General features: G+C 37.9%; 1 protein-coding gene across 4 annotated transcripts in view; it reads left to right on the top strand.

Annotated features, from left to right (window-relative positions):
* Nck1 (NCK adaptor protein 1) overlaps nt 1-21,812 on the top strand; it is a 63,209-nt gene that overhangs the window by 22,793 nt on the left and 18,604 nt on the right. For 3 of the 4 annotated variants that reach the window (XM_059268450.1, XM_059268448.1, XM_059268451.1), the window contains exon 2: nt 21,291-21,534. In XM_059268450.1, the coding sequence (XP_059124433.1) occupies nt 21,309-21,534 (226 nt within the window). In that variant the 5' untranslated portion in view covers nt 21,291-21,308. Of the gene's footprint in view, nt 1-4,009; nt 4,107-21,290; nt 21,535-21,812 lie in introns of all 4 variants that reach the window. The other variant, XM_059268449.1, reaches the window with a different exon arrangement.

Genomic DNA, 21,812 nt, shown 5'->3' with positions numbered 1-21,812 from the left:
TCTGTCTTTACATCCTCAGAACTGAGATTATAAATACACACTGCTGTGTCCTGTTTCTGAACTCAGGTCCTTATGTTTTGTGCAGCCTCATCTTACTGAACGAACCATCGCCCCAACAACCAGCCTTTATCTTTTAATTAGAGCATTATATCCTCAGAGTTATTATTGAAAACTATGGTCTAATTCCTTTCTTGTTTGATTGATTTTTTTTACTCACCTTAGAAGTTTGCTGACTTACTAAGTTAAGGATGTGTGTTTCTTGGTTGCTGTACATTTCTTGCCAGGAAGTTCTGGATGCTGAGCCATTTAGCATCTATAAGCTAGTTCTGCTGAGGAGAGGTTTGGCCAGGTTAACAGTAGTGAGTAGAAGCATTGGTACCTGAATTGCTCTTCTGAAGCCATATCCCCCCTGCTGCTGGGGGAGGCAGACCCAACATCTGTCAAGTGTAGACCTGAGGTGGACCTGAGATATGTATAGATGTGTAGTGGTGACTGCAGAGGCTTGTGGTTGTAAGCCCTGTCAGCAGTGATTACTACCTGTTGCCTGCTGAGCTCCAGCTGAACAGCACCAAAAACATGCAGCCAGGCAGGGTTTCTGTAACTGACCTGATGAATTGTTTGGTGAAATAGACACTTTTTGCTCAGCAGTATATTCAACAAATCATAAGGGCAGATTGCTCCAATATTGGCAAAGTTCTTAACCAAAAATAGACATGAACATCTGAGTCAGTTCTGCTATGAACTAAATAGATTTGCTGCAGTACTTCAGAGTGAATGCTATCCAGATACTTGAATGCAAATGACAGCAACTAAACCAAAAACAGTGTTTTTGTGGTTTTTTTTTTTTTTTTAATAGGAGAACTCTCTAAGAGTGTTCTGCTATAGGCTATATGAGAAGACACTTGAAGATGGATGCATGTTTTATGAACAAGAAAATACTTTCTGGTAGTGTAGCATTAAAGAGTCATCTGCAGCAAAACAAGCATCTGTGTAAATAGTGTGTTTTCACATGTTTATTTTTATGTTACTGATTCACAAAATTTTTGACAGTATAATTTGATGTCCAACTTTAATCCAGTTATACCGTGTGTGTGTGTGTGTGTGTGTGTGTGTGTGTGTGTGTGTGTGTGTGTGTGTTTGTATACAACCTTGTGGAGTCACTTCTCTCCTTCCACCTTTTTATGAGTTGTGGGCATTGAATTTAGGCTGCTAGGCTTGCAAGGCAAGTACTTTAAACTTGCTTTGTGCAATGATTGAAAACTTAATTTTTTATTTGTATCTATTTTAATCATTATATGTATTTTTGTCTTTTTTGTTTTGTTTGCCTTTACTATATATATATATATATATATATATATATATATATATATATATATATATATATATATAATGTATCCTTGGCTGGTCTGGACTTTGCTATGTAGACCAGGCTAGCTTCAAACTCAGAGATCTACCTGCCTCCAAGTTACAGAACTGCTCCCCCCAAAACAAATATAAGAAAATCACTTTTTCTAAGTGGTTAAGTACAACACATATATCCCGTTCTAGTCATGTGTGCCTAATTCATACTGCATTAGTGACCAATGGAATCAAAAGCCTTTTAGTTTGATGCTTGCTTATCATTTCTTGAGGGAGTGGATCCAGTGGTAATCAGTTTCCTTAGCTTTTGCTTATCTAGTAAAATTGTTCTTTCTGCCTCACTTTTGAAGGTCAATGTTGCCAGATAGAGTACTCTTAGTTAACATGACATTTTCCTCTCACCTTTTCCTGGAATCTTCACTGTCAGCCTGGCCTTCAGCTTTTGCAGTAAGAAATCTGGTGATGATCTTGCTGAGATTCATTGTGTATGAGGAGTTTCTTCTCTCTTACTCATCTTCTGAACCTTTCTTTGCTTTTGGCAGGTAATGATGTGGCTTGGTGTAATAAATCACCTCTCAGCTCATTTCTGCTGGATTCTTTTGAGCTTATTAGATGTATATATTTATGTTTTTAATCAAATTTGTGAAGTGTTTGGTCTCTTTGCTCTCTCTCCAATACACACACACACACACACACACACACACACACACAGAATTCCCATGTCTTTGGTTAGTTCTCTTGATTGTATCATACAGGTCCCATTTCCTCAGTTCACTTTTCCTCAGTCTTTTTTCTTCCCACTCCTCAGTTCATTTAACTTTAGTTGTTATAGCTTTTCACATGTGCTGATTCTTTATTCCATCTACTCAGATCTGTCTTTGAATGCTTCCAATGAATTTCTCAGCTCCAGAATTACTTTTAGTTTCAATTTTATTTTCTGTCTCTTCCTTTTGCCTTTCATCATGTCTTCCTTTAGTTTTCTGGGTATTTTTGAGCAGCTGTTTTGAAAGAAAGCATTATGTAGTTAAGTTGAGATCTATCTTTTTCTTCTTTAGGAAGTTTCTGTTGGCTCTCTCTCTCTCCTTGTATATATAGGCCATATTTGCTTGTTTCTCTTTGTACTTTGTGTGTGTGTTATGTGTTTCCTCATGTGTAATATGAGTACTAAGGCCAGAAGTCAACCTTTTGTGTCGTTTTTGTTGTTGTTGTTGTTGTTTTGACAGGGTCTCTAGTCCTAGCTGTCTCGGAGCTTGCTGTGTAGACCAGATTGGCCTCAAACTCAAAGAGATCCTCCTGCCTCTGCCTCCTCAGTACTGGGATTAAGATGTGCATCACCATGGCCAGCTCTAGGTGTTATTCTTCAGTTGCCATCCACTTTGATTTTTGAGACAGTCTCTTATGAGACTAGAGTTTGAAGATTAGCCTAGCCTGTCTGGTCACTGAGTCCTGAGCACATGCTACCATGTGCACCTCTTCAAAAATTATTTAGTTACTTATTTTAGTTTTTTGAGACAGAGTTTTTCTTGTGCATCCCTGGCTGTTGTGGAACTTGCTCTGTAGACCAGGTTGGCCTCAGACTCACAGAGATCCACCTGCCTCTGCCTCCCAAGTGCTGGAATTAAAAGGCATGTGCTTCCACCTCCCGTTGCAACTTTTTTTTAAACCTAGGTTCTGGGGGCCAAGCTCAGGTCTTGATGCTCATAACAAGTAGTTTACTAACTGACCTGTCTTCACAGCCCTCTTATACTTTTGATGTTGAAAACTGTGTCCAAATCTTAGGTGGTAACTCTGGGAAGTAGTACTCTCCTTTTCAGTGTTACTTCACTTGCTTGTCACTGCTTTCTCTCTTCTATACTGCACACACATGGAGTTAGGAGTACATACACACACACACACACACACACACACACACACACACACACATCCATTGAAAACGATGGTCTAATTCCTTTCTTGTTTGCACCTTTTTCTGAGCATTGCCTTTTTCAGCTCTTCAGTTTGTATGTTTTCTTTTGAATATCTTGATATATTAGTGGCTCCCAAAAGAGGATAAAGAGAAAAATGAAAGGAGAAGGCAAATAAAAGGCAGTGATTCTTTAAATCTCCTTCAGTCCAAGAGGAAGGATTTATACTTGGGAGAAATGAAACATTGGCAGCCTGGTTATACCTGTGTGTTGGATGAGTAGCCACAATCAGTTGTTATAAAACAGATTCCTAGTATTTGGAGGACAAGGTTTTTATTTTTCACATTAGCTCTCATAAGCTATGGAGCGAATGCACGACTGCTGAGGTATTGAGGAGCAGGTAGTTACTGCCTGCATAATGAGCTGAAATTGAACAGATTAGCAGCACCTTATTTCAATAACTTTCCATTGAACTTGCTTTGTAGTAGACTCTATTTAGGAGTCCCTGAGTAGATCAGACCAGACCAGATTATGCTAGTGCTGTTGTTTTCTAGGTTTAGAGACATTCTTGTGACTTCCTTTTCTGCCACTATGGTGGTTTGAAAGAAAATGGCCCCCAAAGGGAGTGGCACTTTTAGAAGGTGTGGCCTTTTTGGAAGAAGTGTGTCACTGTGGAGGCGGGCTTTGAGGTCTTATAAGCTCAAGTTTGGCCAATGTGACACAGTTTTTCCTTCTGGTGCCTGCAGATCAAAATGTAGGACTCTCAGCTCTTTCTCCAGCACCATGTCTGCCTGTATGCCACCATGTCCCACCTTGATGATAATGGACTAAACCTCTGAAACTGTAAGCCAGCCCCAATTAAATAATTTCCTTTATAAGAGTTGCTGTGGTTATTTTGTGTTTTTTTTTTTGCAGCAATAGAAACCCTAACTAAGACAGTTATAGTTGTATTCTCTCTCTGTCCTGCCTTCCCACCCTCCACCCCATTTAACCTTTCTTATTCCATTATTCCTCCTCCTAACCCTGCCCCCATCATTGCATTCTATCTTCTCTCCCTTGAAATCCACCCCTTGTTCCCTTACTAATTTCCTTAGGATTTCTGTGGCTGTGATAAAAGACAATGTCCAAAAGCAGCTTGGGGAGGAAACAGTTTATTTCATCTTACACCTCTCAGGTCACCTGCCATCACTCAGGAAAGTCAAGGCAGGAACTCAAGACAGGAAACTAAAAGCAGAAACTAGAGCAGAGGCCATGGAAGAGTTCTGCTCACTGTCGCCCCCTCCCCCCATGGTTTGCTTAGCCTGCCTTGCAGCACCTAAGACCACCAGCCTAGAGGTAGCACTGCCTGTGATGAGCTGGGCCCTCTCATCATTCATTAATCAAGAAAATATACTATAAACTTGCCTACAGGCCAAGCTAGTGGGGGAGTTTTCTTAATTCCAGTTTCCTCTTCCCCAGTGGCTCTAAGCCACTGTGTTTAGATTTCCTGGCTATGGTGAATAGAGCAGCAGTAAACATGAACACATATCTTTGTAGTAGGATATAGATAGAGTCTTTTGGGTGTATAACTGGATCATGTGGTAGAATTAAATTTAAATTTTTTGAGAATAAATGCCTGACAGTTTCAAATAACAATTTTGTTATTCATACTTAGTGGTTTGACTGCATATAGAAGAGTTACTGTTTTAATATATACAAAGATTCAGTAAAATGAAAATTACTGAATATAAGTGGTGGTAATGGTACAATATTGTAAAAGCACTTAATATTGTGGGATTGTACACTAAATGGTATAGAACATAGTTTAGATGTTAGTTTTCTCAGGTACTATTAAGAAAGTAGTACAGATGTAGTGGCCTAAACAACAGAAAATATTTTTTTCACAATTTTCATAAGATAGCAAGTCTAATGTTAGGGTAACAGCAGGGTTCCTGAGAACCTCCTCTTCTGGGTTTTAACTTCCCCCTGTCCTGGGCTTTTCAATGACTGTTTTCTCTCTTCAGATGAACTAAACTTCTCTTACAGGAATACTAGTCATACTGGATCCATTAATAAACTAATTTTACCTCATTTACCTTCTTAAAGCTAACCAAATACAATCATATTCTGGGCCGTTGGGGCTTGGATTTTAACATACAATTTGTGTATGTATGGTGTTGAAGATTGTCTCTAGCTTTAACATGTGAAGTTTTAAGTGGAAATTATTCAGTATTCTTTGTAGGTTTGTTTTTGTTTTGAGACTGGTCCCTTTAGCTCATCCTGACTTTAAATTCAGGATGACCTTGGATTCTCTGTCTCTACTTCCCCAAGTCTGGAATTACAGGCATGTGCTACTACATCTGCTTTTATGTGCTGTTGGGGATTGAACTCAGCAGCACTTCATGCATTCTAGGCAGGTGCTTTACCAACAGCTGCATCCTTGACCCCATCATTTATTTTATCACAGTCAGAACAAATTAAAATACGGCTGTAGTCAGTTGTGATCCCATTTTGTTTAATAGCTATCTGGTAAACTAAGGGTTAAAGTAATAACTTATAACTCCTGTCTTATATTAATGAAATTCTTCATGTTGCACATTTTTATAGTTTGTGTTGTAATTGTGTGTTCATAATTTACTTTGTTAAGATTATTTACTGTTTTAGTGGTTGTTGCTTTGGGTATTATAGAATGTAATACTCTGGGTTGTAGAGTGGATATGTTCTTAATATGATTTTAGATCAATTTATTTTGATTCAAAGAGTAAAATTTTGTGATGCCTGATAAAAGTCATCATATTGGTAATAGTCTGGTATTAGTATAAAGTGTTAATAAGTGTTGAAGAAACAGGATTATAACTGAGAATCCCTTTTATGAGCTGTATACTTGCTTATTTCTTTCTTTGTTCTTAGAACTTGGTTTCTTCTAGTGTATGTTTATTCAGTTAACGGTTTTTTAACGAACAAGTGAATTTTATGTGCACAATACCTATAGCTTTTTTTCATCCTTCTTGTTTTCTCATACTGGTTATGTATCCAAAGTAATTGTTCAAAAATGGATAGACCATCATGGCATTTTGTTTCCCTATCCTTTTTTTAAATGTATTTATTTATTTATATTTTATATATTCGTGCTCTGCATATATACCTGCATGCCGGAAGAGGATGTCAAATTCTATAATAGATGGTTGTGAGCCACTATGTGGAATTGAACACAGGACCTCTGGAAGAACAACCAGTGTTCTTAACCTCTGAGACATCTCTCCACCCCTGTTACCCTATTCTTTCTTTTTTTTTTTTTTTTTTTTTTTTTTGGTTTTTCGAGACAGGGTTTCTCTGTGTAGCTTTGTGCCTCTCCTGGAACTCACTTGGTAGCCCAGGCTGGCCTCGAACTCACAGAGATCCGCCTGGCTCTGCCTCCCGAGTGCTGGGATTAAAGGCGTGCGCCACCACCGCCCGGCCCCTGTTACCCTATTCTTAAAAGAGCCTAATCTTGCTGAACATGGTGATAAAGGTCTAAAATTTCAGTATTTGGGATTGGAGGTAGAAGGATCAAAGTAGTTCAAAGTAGTTCAAGACCATCCTCAGCTACATAGTGAGTTTGAGTCCAGCTTGGGCTACATGAGATTGCCGCTGGCCAACCAATCAACCAGAAAATAAAACCAAACCAAACCCAACAAAATAACTTGATTTTAATTCTCTTCATTTCTGATTTTTGTTTTGCAAGTAGTAGAATGTTTCATTAGTTTTACTAATAAGAATATTTAGCAATATAAACTGTGATGAGATGTTATGGCTTAAAACGTTGACTATAACAATCTTGTGAATTGCCTTCTCTTTTTGCCTACTTACAACATACCAAAGTTATTGTTGATTTTTCTCCTTTCATTGTTTACTGGGAGATTTGTAACCCAACCAAACTTCCTGACTTAGTTACTTGAGTATTGTTACTTAGTTGATTCTTATCAGAAACAGGAAATTGTCAAGTTATGTGTTAAAGTACAGCAGATTCTAAAATTGCATTTGTAGATAGCATGGTAGATTTCACTTTAGGTGGTTCCCTCCCCCCACACTAGTTTTTTTTTTTTTTTTCCTTCAGAAAAACATCTGTTTTGCTAAAAAGAATCACATTGCTCATGACCTCTATCAATGTTAACCTCCCTTGGAGTTTCCTAGTTAGATGATTTGCCTTCTTTTTGGAAACAGGGTCTCACTGTGTAGCCTTGGCTGTCCTGGAACTTTCTATGTAGACTAGGTTGGCCTTGAACTCAAGAGATCTTCCCACCTCTGTCTCCTGAGCTCTGGGGTTAAAAGCATTTGATAATACAGGTGGCTGATTTGACAAACTTAATGTGAATATATTAGCTGTTTTTAATTAATTTGTAGAGATAGGTAAAGTAGGTACAGATACTGGTCTGTTGTACTCACTTATTTAGATTGGTAGTTGTCCAAAAGATCTATAAAGCCAAAACAATTTTTATAATAGTAGGGTGGTAGTTTCTATTTTATTATGGAAATTTAGTTGTCTCCATTAAATTTGATGGATGTCACATAAAATTGAATATTTGGAAGGTATACAAAATTTAGTGAGTATGTATTGAATAACAATATAGGATTATGTATGGGGGAGGCTGATTCTATGTATGTATGTTATCCCAGTAGATGTTTTGTTCCATATTTAGTTGATTTACATACAGTAAAGCCCTTTTTGGTGTGAATGAGTTTTAGAATAATTACAAAGCTAGTCAAAGAGATGAGCATGATCATATTGGGAAGAATAGAAGTCCAATGAAACATAAAATCTCTCCTCAAATTGATTATAGTAGTCCTCATGTTCAATGGGAAAAAGAAACACAGGCAAGGTCTGGGAGTTTTCATTGTGGCTATCTAGGCCAATGGGTCTGCCAGTGTGGTCCTGTTGCTCATTATCTCAGCATCAGCCATGTAAAGCTATGTGGTTGCTAATTATTGTTTAAGGGGGTAGGTAGTTTGAGTCCTTTGCTTTAAGATGTTCATCTGGCCTGTTTTTGGGCTCCAAGGTGTGTGTGTGTAGCGTGCATGTGTGTGTGCTCGCACATAATTCCCCAGGAGCTGTCAGCCTTGTTTGTGTGTTTGAGATAGCATCTCTTAGCCTGGAACTCACAGATTGCACTAGGTTGGCTGGCCATTGAGCCCCAGGAATCTGCCTGTCTCTGCCTTCTCAGAGCTTGGATTACAAGTGCACACCATTTTCATTACCAGCCTTTCTTTTTACATGAGTTCTGTGGATTGAGCTCAGGTCCTCATGCTTACCTGAGGCAAGCACTTTATGTTTTGAACTATCTTCCCCGGTCCTTCCATTCTGTTTCTATGAGAATAGGACCAAGGCTAGGCCCCATTAACCCCCTGACCCCACCTCAGTCTTGAGGTGTTCCGAGCACTGTGTTATCTAGTTAGCTTTTTATTGCTGTATTCGTGCATAGATTCAATTTAGGACACTTGGAACTGTGTAAGTAGAAAGGAGCAAGCTGATGTCCTGGAAAGGAATTCCATTAGCAAAACATAGGAAGGTGGCCAATAGCTCCACCTAGTGGAAGTATATGTAAATGATTAAGAACCCTTTTCACATGAATTTCTTTAGGTTTTGTTTTCTCTTGAGAGTGCTAATACAAATGACTTCTTTTTGATCTTGACTTTACTTCCTTCTTGTTAAGTCAACATTGATAAATCATCCTATTCCTTGATCCTTTTCAGTGAGATAGGCATGCCCCTGTGGACAATCTGATTCATGTTGAATGTGGGTTGTGTGATACAGACTGTAGTCTGTATAAAAAAAAGTCATTTTTAGCTAAATTTGATAAATAGAAGAGGTTTAGAAAACTTAGGCTAAGTTTAACCAGAAGCTAAGTTTAACCAAAAGTAGCTAGCGTCTTAGAACAGAGGTTTAATCAGATGTCTACACTGTAACTCCAGCACTCAGGAGGCAGAGATAGGCAGATCTCTGGGAACTCAAGGCCAGCCTGAGTTCACTCTACCAAGTGAGCTCCAGGACAGCAGGAGCTATATAATAGAGAGACCCTGTCTCACAACAAAACAACAACAAAAAGTTGTACTTATGTATAATTTTTAAAGGCTGTAGTTACAAGTTAATATCGAGTGATCTGTAAAAATAAGCCTAGTTCTGTCAGAAAGTTAAATTTAAGAGAATGTGTTTATGTGTTACATAAAAAAAGGTTTTTATGTAAACCAGTAAATTACCATAGAGGGGGAAAGGACACTATTTTACATTTAAAATTGCAAGAAACAAATAGAAAGGTATGTTAGGGTATGATAGGGACGGTGTCAAAAGTTTTGAGTTAATTCTTAGAATTTAATTTTCTGAGATTTTAATCATATAGAATTTTTAGAATTGCAGTTCAGGAATTAAGCTATATTTCTTTGTTCTCTTTATAGTGACACCTTTAAAGTTTCTTAGATATATATCACAGAAAGTCTTTGAACACATGACTGTAAAAATTCTTATTTACCAGTTAAGAACATACATATATAAATGATCATAACTTTAAAAACATTTTACATATTTTTAAGGATTTCATATGTAAATACTATAGTACAGTGTTTTTTTTGTTGTTGTTGTTTTTCCTGAAAAAATGTTTTCTGGTGTGTATGGGTGTTTTGCTTGCATGTATGTATGTCTTTGCACCATGTACTTGCTTGGTGCCTGTGGAGGCCAGAAGATTTATGATTCTCCTGGAACTAGAGTTACAGAAGGTTGTGAGCCACTGTGTGGGTGCTGGGAATTGAACCCAGATCCTCTGCAAGAACAAGTGCTTTTAACTGCCGAGCCATCCCTCCAGCCCTCATTTTGAAATGAGGATGAATAAAGCAAGATTAATTGTGTTATGTGCCAAGTTAAGACAACAGTAATGATTGGCCATATTATATTGGGGTTACCAAGCTTTTTAAAATAATGACTTTATAAGTTTAAATAAGTTGCCCTTACAAAAACTATTAATTCTACCCTAGTTTAAAAAATTATGAACAAATGTAACCTGTAATTATTATAAAACTTCATTGATTAGAGTTTCTCTACATTATTGGCCTATGCTAGGTGGAAATGTAATTTAAGTAGTCTCTGTAGAGAGGTTTGCACCCAGGTGCACGTGTACCATGGCACCTGTGTGCAGGTCAGAGGACAACTCTCTGGAGTTGGTTCTCTTCTGCCACTCATTTAAGTAGTTAGTAAATTAGTTAGTTTTGTGTGGTAGGAGCCTGGAACTTATATTATGGTGACCTTCCTCTCTCTGTCTCCCACATATTGCGATTATAGGCCAAATTTGTGATGAGGGATGTACTATAGGAAAGATCAATCTGGAGAGAGTGCTAGGGAGTGACTTTGTTTCTATAAAGAATAAAATTTTGTCCTCAGGGTATTCCCTGTAGACAGCAAGAGGCTTTTCTTAGTTATATTAAGAAGAAGAAGAATATGGAGGAGTGAAGAAAAAAAATGATGTTACCAGGAGACATAAAATATGCTAGCCAAGGAAGAATTTGCAGGTTTAAGGCCAACCTGAGCAACTTTACTGAGACCCTTTCTCAAAAGCTCCTCCAGTGGTAACATCTGGCAAAATTATAGTACAGTATCACAACCAGAATTTTAATGTTGACACAGTCAATATGGTGTATTATTTTTAAAAAGATCTGTAATGTTGCTGTTCTGTTGCTGCTGTGGTTTCTAAGACCCTCAGAAGTCCATGTGTTAAAGTCTTGCTTCCTGGCCCTTGGTGCTGTTGGGAAGAGGTGGGGCCTAGAGAGAGGTCTTTGGGTCATTTTGAGGACGGAGGGAGGTTATGCCCTCTCAAAGGCTTAGCACCCTTCCTTTCTCGTTTGCTTCCTGGTCATGAAGTAGGTGGCTCTGTTCATCCATGTGCTCCTGTGCTCCACAGGCCCAAAGCGCCAGTGCTAGACAGTTATGGACTGATAACCTTCAGAACTGTGAGCCAGAGATAATGTTTGAGCTCATCAGTTATCTCAGGGTTTTTGTAGACAGTTATGGACTGATAACCTTCAGAACTGTGAGCCAGAGATAATGTTTGAGCTCATCAGTTATCTCAGGGTTTTTGTAGACAGTTATGGACTGATACCTTCAAAACTGTGAGCCAGAGATAATGTTTGAGCTCATCAGTTATCTCAGGGTTTTTGTAGACAGTTATGGACTGATACCTTCAAAACTGTGAGCCAGAGATAATGTTTGAGCCCATCAGTTATCTCAGGGTTTTTGTTTTTTTAGTAGTAAGAGAAAGCTGACCAACAGAATCACCATACCCAAAGTTCTCTTGTTTCCATTCTCTCTTTATCTTTGGTAATCACTCTCTAGTCACTAGTTCTATAACTTATTCCAAGAATTTTGTGTAAATGGAGTCATGGAGTAAGTAATCATTAGTGTTGGCTGTTATGAGTCAGTGTAATTACATTAGAACTTACCCAGGTTTTGTGTATCAATCTTATCCCATTTTGGTATGAATTTACCAGTTTTTAAAGTCAGTCATTAATTAAAGGATATCAGTATGGCTCTTTTTGAAAATTATATAAAAACTTGGTATGAACATATGAACACAAATTTTATAGGAACATCCAGGATGGCAATCTTAGAGTGTATGGTGGTTGCATGCTTAGTTTTACTAGAAACTGATGACTGTCTTCTGTCTTATCTGTACCTTTTTACTTTTTTTATCAGCTGTGTATTAATGATCCGTATTTGTGTAAGCATTTGGCATTATTGGTCTTTAAAGTAGCCATTCTGATAGTTATATAGTGGCATTTTAATATGACTTTAATAGATACTGAATATCTTGTGTGCTGATGCCATCTCTATATGTTCTTCAGTGGATGCTTCCCCCCCCCCCCCCCCCCCCCCCCCGGAGCTGGAGACCAAACCCAGGGCCTTGTGCTCTGCCACTGAGCTAAATCCCCAACCCTAGTGGATGCTTTGTTATGTGCCCCCTCCCCGCTTCATTTTTTGACAGGATCTTGCTGTTTAGCTCTGGCTAGCCTGGAACTTGCTATGTGGATCCTGGCTAATGTCAAACATGGGACAGTCCTCCTACCTGTCTCTCAAGTGCTCAGGTTACAGGTGTGCACCACCACACCCAGCAATATCCTCATGTCTTTTGCTCTTTTCCTTATTTATTTTATGGATCTCACTTTTGATGTGAAGTCTGCCTACCACTTAATCTTTAGAATTTGCTCTGATATTTTGCTATTTTGAGATTAGGTTTAGGTACTCCCTTCCACTTGCATTTTTGGGTTCCACTGATCTGTGTGTCCCATTTTGCTTGTACTGAATTGTCTTGAATACATTGGCTACTTAAGACTTCTTGAACATTGGACCCAAGATTCTTCTTACTTATTCCTTTTAAAAATTCTTTCAGCTCTTCTAGATATTTTCAGCTTTCCATATAAATTACAGAATAATATTCTTTCTCTTAGGGTTTCTATGTGTGATAAAACATCATGACCAAAAGTAATGGGGAAGTTATTTCATTTATACTTCCATATCACATTCCCTCATGGAGGGAAGTCACAGTAGGAACTCAAGGCAGGAACCTGGAGTTAGGAAGTGAAGCAGAGGCCATGGAGGAAATACTACTTACTGACTTGCTTGCTCCTTCTTATTTGCTCAGCTTGTTTATTACAGTACCCAGGACTACCTGCCCAGGGGTGGTACTGCCCACAGTGAGTTGGGCCCTCTCACATCAATCATTAAAAAAAAAAGCCCAAGAGGCTTGCTCACAGGCCATTCTGATGGGAGCGTTTTCTCAGTTGGGGTCACTTCTTAATAACCCTATTGTGTCAAGTTGACTGCAGAACACTAGCCATATATATACATATACGTGTGTGTGTGTGTGTGTGTGTGTGTGTGTGTGTGTGAGTGTGAATATTTTGTTACTTGCTTAAACCTGTTCACTGATTTGGGGAAATCTGACATCTTTTCTGTTTAGTTTTCTAGTCCATGAACACATTTATTTAGGTCTTCATCAGCTTTTCAGCATATAAATTCTTTACATGTTTTGTTAGATTTCTCTCATGTTTTTCCTTTTCATTTCTGAGTTATCATAAATATTTTTGTTTATTTTTGCTGTACTGGAGATTGAACTTAGGGTATCGCACACAGTAGGCAAGTACTCCACCACTTCCAAGATTAGGTTTTACTAAGTTGTCTAGGCTGGCCACAGACTTGGAATGTCTTGTCTCAGCCTCCTGAGTAGCTGAGGATTACAAGTGTGCACCACCACACCCAACTTGTGTTTTTAATTTTGGTGCTCATGTGTTCATTATTAGTGTATAGAGCTTTGGTTGTTTTTTGCAGATTAATCATGTGTCCTAAAATCTAACTGCATGCTGTGTTATGAACTTGTAGCACCATCTACTCCAGAGGCTGAGGCCAGGGGGTGGTGGTGGGATGGTCTCTTGAGTTCTGAATGTGAATCTAGATTGTGCAATAGTGAGACCTATCTCAGAAAAATTAAACATTCAACAAAGTTACTTTGTTTGGATTACCCAAGTGGGAAGTTCAAGTCTATATAGGTACCAGTCATTACTAACCTAAGTTTGAATTTCTTTTTCTTTATTTATGTAGGGACGTAAGGCTTTAGAACCACAGAACCACGTTATTTTCAATGGCTTCCTATTTTATAGCTTTTTATTTTTTGATATATGGTCTCATGGCAGCCAAAGGTGACAGTAATTTTCTGTGATTCTCTTTTCAGCCTCTTGAGTGCCAGGACTATTGGCTTAAACCACCACATCATCTCTTAATAATGTTTTTTAAACAGTATTAAGAAATGATTTGTTTGTTTTATAAATTCTTTGGCATCTTCTCTGCAGTCGTGTGTCTCCAAAGTAAGATTAGTTTTATTTCTCCTTTCTGATCTTCATGCCCATTGTTCATATTCTCTCTCTCACTCTCTGATCTTCATGCCCATTGTTCATATTCTCTCTCTCACTCTCTGATCTTCATGCCCATTGTTCATATTCTCCCCCCCCCCCCCCTCAGTTGAATGGAGCATCCATTAGAGTGGTGAGGTTAGCCTTTCACTATTGTTGATCTTCGTTTGAAAGTATCTGCTCTTTTACCTTTAATTATGGCTTTAGTTGCTGGATTTTGTGCGTGCTGTGTATCAAACTGAGGAGGTTCCCTTCTGTTCCTGTTTTTCTGTGAACTTTTATCGTGACTGGATATTGAATTTTGACTGTTGCCTTTTTGGTACAAGTTCATGATTTTTCTTAAGCATATTAATGTGGTGGATTATATGGATGAATTTTAAGTGTCAAACAAGCCTTGTATCATAGACAGATATCACTTGGTCATAGAATATTAAGTCTCTTTAAATACTGCTAATTATTTTTGCTAATATTTTACTAGGGATTTTTGTATCGTTATTCCCAAAGTATATTGGCTGGTAGTTTCTTTTAGGGGGTGGCATTTTTAAATTATGAATTTAATTTGTTTTGTTAGTTATAGGGCTTTTCAAATGCTCTTGTCGTGGGTATGTTGTGGTAATTTGTGTTTGGGAAGAATTGGTCTGATTCCTCTAAGAAATCACATTTGCATGGATAGAGTCATTTGTGGTATACCTGTTACCCTTTTTCTCCTGCGATGAGATCTCCTCTCCATTTTCCTCTCCCCCTCCCTCAGTCTTTTCCTTCCGTCCTCATCTGAAATATGCACCACTCTCTTGGTCTAGAGTTTGTACTTCCATTTCTCTTTTCAGGAGGACAGGACTTGTAACCTATGTTATAAAGATGCTTATTAACTCTTAGTTTTAGAAGCTAATAGAAAAGTCTAGATTTATGTAACCCCATTGGTTTTTACTCTGTATTCCCACTGGCTATAACCCATATGGCAAATGGCATGTATGGTAGGAGAGGAACACAAGGTAAAGTAAAGGCAAAAGGAGATATGGACCAGGGCCACTTGTTTTAGTAGACTCCATGGCAGCTCACTGAGAACCCATTAGAACTGCATTAATCTCTTCCAAGGGCTGCACAGCTGACACAGTTACCTTCCACTAGGCCCCAGCTTTTAAGGTTCCATTACCTTTTAGTACTTTCATATTATAAATTGAACCTATCTGAACCCTTAAAACACAAGGTACTTTGCAACATACTTTCTGCTACTGATTTCTAGTTTGATTCTGTTGTCCAGTCACTGTGTGCTTGAGTTTACTCAACTTGTTGAATTTTGTTTTTGCCAAGGGTATGATTTATCTTTCTGTCTGTTCCCTGGCACATGTTAAATTATGTGTACTCTGATATTTGGGGGCAGAGGATTCTATTTGTTTCCTCTTGGTTGAACATGTTGTTTAGGTCTTTTTTTGCCTGCCTGCTAAGTTAAGGTTCTTCCTCCTTAATTGGGCTTCTTCTGGTGAGATTGCTGTGTCCCATAATAGCTGCCGGAGGGTTGGAGGTGTAGGTTTCCTTCTTGGATTTTGCTGTGGGCGAGACCATGAATTACTTCTTGTGCTGTTTGTCTGGGGTAGAGTGGTTATTTTTGGTTGATTATTTGGAGAACACAAGCTGATGTTACTTGTTGGTAGCTGTTGATGTATCTGTTTCAGCAGTCTTCACTTTCAAATACAAATAAGACCCAGAGTTTACCACTGTTTCATTTTTGGGGGGTCCTGAGATCTCTAGCTATTTTCACTTTTCAGGTTTTGTTTGTTTGTTTGTTTGTTTGTTTGTACTGAAGATTGAACCAGGGCCTTGGCCATGCTAGACAGTTATTCTACCACTGAGCTACATCCTTAGTGCTTTCCCTTTTCAGTTTTCTTACATCCTTAGTGCTTCCACTTTTCAGTTTTCTTGTCTGTTTTATTGTATTGTTGGTATTGGTGTCTCCAGGGCTCTGCTGCTGTTTCCAGGTTCTTGAGTCCCAGAAAAAGGAATTTGACTGGGGACATTTGGATGGTTGTAGAAACAGAGGCCGCTTATTAAGAAAGAGTGCTTCTCGACAAGGAAGTAAGCCAGAGGTCTGGGGAAGATGTTAGATTGTCAGTGGTCCTGGTGCCTGGCAGATTGAGCAGTTTATACGCTTATGTTTGTACCTGTTCTGCACATGGCTTGTTAAACGTCAGCTTTGGTGGAGAGAGGGATTTCCAGTCTCCCTCAAACTGGCTTCTTTAATATGCTACATTTAATGCTCCACTTTCTACCCTACACTTCTGACACAGTGTTTAAGAATTTCAGTTGTACTTAACAAAAGGATAAAATTCCCTCAAAGTAAAAGTCCTGTCCAGTTAGAAATCTGAGACTATTTTTCCCAATGGGATAGTTATCCTAGTATCAGTTATTTCATTAAATAACTTACACTAAAGTGATTTGCAGTGCTACTCCTCATACAAAATCTTTATGTATTTGAATGCATTTATACAATAAAAGTTACTTAGAACCGGGCGGTGGCGGCTCACGCCTTTAATCCCAGCACTAGGGAGGCAGAGCCAGGCGGATCTATGTGAGTTTGAGGCCAACCTGGTCTACAGAGCAAGATCCAGGACAGGCACCAAAAACTACATGGAGAAACCTTGTCTCAAAACAACCCCCCCCCCCCCAGCTACTTAGCTAGTTTGTCCAGTTAAGCCCCTCCATTTCTGTTAAAGAAACATATAACTAGAAAACCTTGGTACAGTTCTGTTCCCATGAATTAAGTTGAATGTGCTTACTGAGAGAAAGTTTCTTCCAAGAATATGTATTGTTAAACTTTATTTATTATATAAACAAATAAGTGCTAAAGAAAGTTATTTTTGTAAAAACTAAATTGATTGCTTTAGAAAGGTTTGTCAAAGAAAGTCACTAAAAATCACTTGCTTTTGAATTGGTCTGTGTAAAACCTCTAAACATTTAGGGAAAGAAGGAATAGGAATATAAACAGAAATCAGTTCAATATTTAGATGACAGGTAATTTCAAATACTCCACTTTTTAAAAGCCTAAACTAGAACTCACTTGTACGTTGGGAAACAAGACTCTAAAGATTAACTGTATGTATCTGTGTGTTTATTGTATTGATTTGTATGTTTCTGTTGCAGTATTGTCTTAAATTACTTCAGCATTATTAAGTACACTGTAATTATGTGGTAGGTTAACTTTATCTATAGTGTTGCTGTGGATATTGCTCTGTATCAATAAAATGCTGATTGGCCAGTAGCCAGGCAGGAAGTATAGGTGGGACAAGCAGAGAAGAGAATTCTGGGAACAGGAAGGCTGAGTCAGGAAATGCTACCAGCCACGAGCCATGTGGCAAGGTATAGATTTATAGAAATGGGTTAATTTAAGATGTAAGAACTAGATAGTTAGAAGCCTGAGCCATTAGGCCAAACAGTTTAAATAATATAAGAGTCTGTGTGTTTATTTTATTAAGTGGGCTGCGGGACTGCAAGGGCTTGGCAGGAGCTGGAGAGTTTTCTCCAGCTACAATAGTGTGGCCTTCTAACTGAAAATAACAGTAAGCAGATGACCCAAATTGTCTGAGACAGTGAACAATTTTCCCATTACTAACTCAAGGACCTGGAGGTTCCGAGGGCAGCTTGTGCCATATTTTATCAATTCTGGCTCTGTTTCCTAAGCAACTGTCTTTCTGCTTTGTGTCTGTTTCATCTTCCAGCTGATAAAATGGCTACAGTTTTCACATCTCATATCAGGTTTGCCTATGAAAAAAAATCTTAAAACAATTTCTTACTGTTTTTCAAGATCAGTACCTTTTTTCTGAAGGCTCTCTTCCTTGCATTTAGTTGGCCTTAAATGTTCAGTATGTGATTCTGATATCCTGGATTTGAAGCTAAAGTCAGTCTCCCAAGTTGCATGGCTAGATCTGAGTACTCTCCAAAAAGAAGACATTAAATTCTGGGGTATATAGTTTGTCAGTATGCAAATAATTATCTATCCAAAATTTTCATCACTAATTTCACATTCTTTTCTAGAAAAATTTTCACAACAGTTGTCAAGTATCAAAATAAATTCCATTAAGCTTACATGGATTCGTTGTGGAGTGGAAGGGGCATAAGGGAGGACTCGTAGTTCCTTAGGTATCCTTGAAAAATATCTCTGCTTCTACTTCCAGTGTTTCAGAAAGCTAGTTGCTCATTGTAATCCTCCCCCCCCCCCCGTGTGTGTGTGTGTGTGTGTGTGTGTGTGTGTGTGTGTGTGTCTGTGTGTCTGTGTGTGTCTGTGTGTTTGTGTGTCTGTGTCTGTGTGTCTGCATGCCAGAGGTTGACAACAGGTCTCTTTCTTAATAGCTCTCTACTTATTTTTGAAAAAGTTTCTCACTGAACCTAGAGATATCTGATTTAGCCAGACGGGCTAGCAGCAGATTCAGGGCTGCCTCCTGGGACTTGTCTCTACCTCCCCAACTCTGGGGTTACAGTTGTGTGCTGCTCCATCTGGCTTTTTAATAGATTCTGGGGGATCAAGTTCAAATCCTCCTGTTTTTGTAACAGGTGCTTTACCAACTGAGCCATCTCCTCAGCCTCTATTGTAACTTAATTTTGTATCATATGACAGTAATTATTTAGACTTGGTTAAAACTTTGTGTTGAAGGGATGGAGAAATGGCTTAGAGGTTAAGAGCACTGGCTGCTCTTCAGAGGTCCTGAGTTCAATTCTCAGCAACCACATAGTAGCTCACAACCATCTGTAATGAGATCTGGTGCCCTCTTCTGGTCTGCAGGCATGCATGCCTACAGAATACTGTTTACATAATAAATAAATAAATCTTTTATTAAAAAAATCCATGAACTTTAAAAAAAAGAAAGAAAAAGAAATAGAAGCCATGTAGAAAACAATACAAAAGGAAAGTTCAACTCTGTGTTGAAGTAATTTCAGACAAGTTACAATAATACAAATAATTTTTTTTCCTAGTTTCTCTGCTCATCTTTTTCTCATGTCAGTTATTGAGCCCTTGTGGCCTTGTGCATACTGGGCAAGCATGCTACCACTGATCTACTACATTCCTAGCTCTGGTGTCGGTGTTCTTTACATACCATGTTGTCTTTTTTAAGCATTATTTTTGTTGATGTAACTGATTCCTTTAGCATAAAACAATCAATGTGCAGCAGATTTTGAGGCTTTTGCAAATCCTTCATATGTATCTACCTTGTTGACACACTTAATGCCAGAAGATGTCGAATTGTGGATTAAAGTTAATTTTTCTGAAGACATTAAAATACTTACTTCATTGTTGAGGAAACAGATTTGCTAGTCAATACCCAAAACAAAAGGCTAGATTTATCTGCTTGCTTCATGAGGCATGTCTGCTTTTATGAAATAATCTCTCTGAAGAAAGCAGAGAGAGAAGTCAGTTCTAAATAAGTTTCAGGAGTGAGTTGGCTTATAATTTTTTTCTTTAAAATGAATATAAACAAATATATTTCTTTTTTACTTTAGTAGAATTTGCCTGTAAAATATTCTTACCTTGGTATTGACAATATGGGAAGATTCTTTAGTACTAATTCAATTATGTTTTGTTATTTTTCATACAAATTCATCATTGTATTTCATTACTTTCAGATTTATTTATAGAGTTGTTTGTGTTACCATTCCCTTTGACTGTTTGCAGGATACAGTTGTGCTTCCTGGTATTGGCATGTACTTTTTCTTTTAATAATTAATATAACCAGAATTGCCACTTTAATTAGAAGTGAGGGGGGCGGCTAGAGATTAACCCCATAGTGCTAAACACTCTTCTACCACTGGTTTATGACTCTTAGCCCTGATTTTAACTAAGGATCTCCTTCATAATTTTTTTTACCAGTTACATGAATGTTTTAAATAATTTTTAAGCCAGTTTACAAAGTAATGGGCTTCATTATTTCATTTTATTTTTTTAAAGATTTATTTTTAATATTTTTAAATTAACAAGTTTTTAAGTTAATTTAGCGTGTGTGTGTGTGTGTGTGTGTGTGTGTGTGTGTGTGTGTGTGAGAGAGAGAGAGAGAGAGAGAGAGAGAGAGAGAGATATGGAGTTACAAGGGGTTGTTAGCTGCCTGAGGATGGGTACTCGGAACCAAATTTGGGTCCTGTGGAAAAGCAGGAAGTGCTTTTAACCAATGAGCCATTGCTCCAGCCCTTATTATTCCATTTTTTTTTTTTTTACATGTGTATCAGTATACTTGGTTTTCAGTCACATAAAAGGTGTGGAACTTTTTTGAGATATGTAGCATAGGCTAGCCTCAAAATTGTTATGCTCTTACCTCAGCCTCTAAATGCTGAAATTACAGGCTAAGCTTTCTTTAGCCTAGTATTGATAATTTTTATATGTTCCATTTATATTCTTCTGTTCAGAAGGAATACTTTATGTATTCCTGTTATATCACATTTACTAATTGTCAGTTATTCTCTGACCTTGATAATGTCTGATTGTTTTATTATTGAGATAAATATGTTAAAGATTATCCTTTATAATAATGGATTATTTTATTCTTTGATTATACCTATATATTTTAATTTTGTGCTTTGTAACTATATGGGGAGGAAAAAGTATTCAGAAAACATCTATGTTATTTGGTACATACAAGCTTGATTCTATCTACATTAAGGTGGACTTTGTATCACTTGTACAGTGATTTTCATTGCTAATGGTGGTTTTAAATGTAAAGTCAGTTTATATAACATTAAATAGAAACTGTGCTTTTTAAAAGCTAGTATTTCCCTGTTAGGTGTTTTTCATTGATCACTTTTAACTCTTTGATGTTCTTAGATTTTGTTTTTCTTTTTATAGTATTGATACTTGAACTCAGAGCTGTGCGTATGCTAGACATATATTCTACTGCTGAACTACATACAACCTCAGCCCCTGTCTCCTCTGTTTTGTGTGTTGGTTTTGAGATCGGGTCTTACTCTGTAGCTCAGTCTAGCTTCAAACTCAGTATGTAGCCAAGGTTGGCCTCAGACTTGAGTGTTTGGATTACAGGCATGATTCATAATATCTGGCCTCTTAAGTGTTTAAGCATGTCTTTTTGGAAAAGCATGTAGACAATTAGTACTTCAGCAACATGTAAAAACATTTTCTATGTGTTACAGTACCGAAGCTGCTGAAAGATGGCTGAAGAAGTGGTGGTGGTAGCCAAGTTTGATTATGTGGCGCAGCAAGAACAAGAGCTGGATATCAAGAAGAATGAAAGATTATGGCTTCTGGATGATTCCAAATCCTGGTGGCGAGTTCGCAATTCCATGAATAAAACGGGTTTTGTCCCTTCTAACTATGTGGAAAGAAAAAATAGTGCTCGGAAAGCATCTATTGTTAAAAACCTGAAGGATACCTTAGGTAAGTTGTTTTGTATTGAGGGAAAAACACCAGCTTTCATTTTAAATGGGTTCTGGAGCTTAATTCTTTGAACACAGTCCTTACAGCAGTGTGCAGAGTTGGCTGGAAAAGGCGAGAACTGTCATGTTAGGTAGGCTCATGTTAGCAGTTTCTGTAAATCTGAGTCCACAGTCAAGTGGGACTAATGAGCAGAACTAACTTTGATCTTCTTGTAGCAGCTCTTGGAGTAGTAAATACCAAATACCTAATGGAGTTTTGATTTACAGAAAATTTGCCTC

The sequence above is a fragment of the Peromyscus eremicus genome, chromosome 7 (assembly GCF_949786415.1).
Source record: "Peromyscus eremicus chromosome 7, PerEre_H2_v1, whole genome shotgun sequence".
NCBI lineage: Eukaryota > Metazoa > Chordata > Mammalia > Rodentia > Cricetidae > Peromyscus > Peromyscus eremicus.
This window is presented reverse-complemented; position numbering and strand designations above follow the sequence as displayed.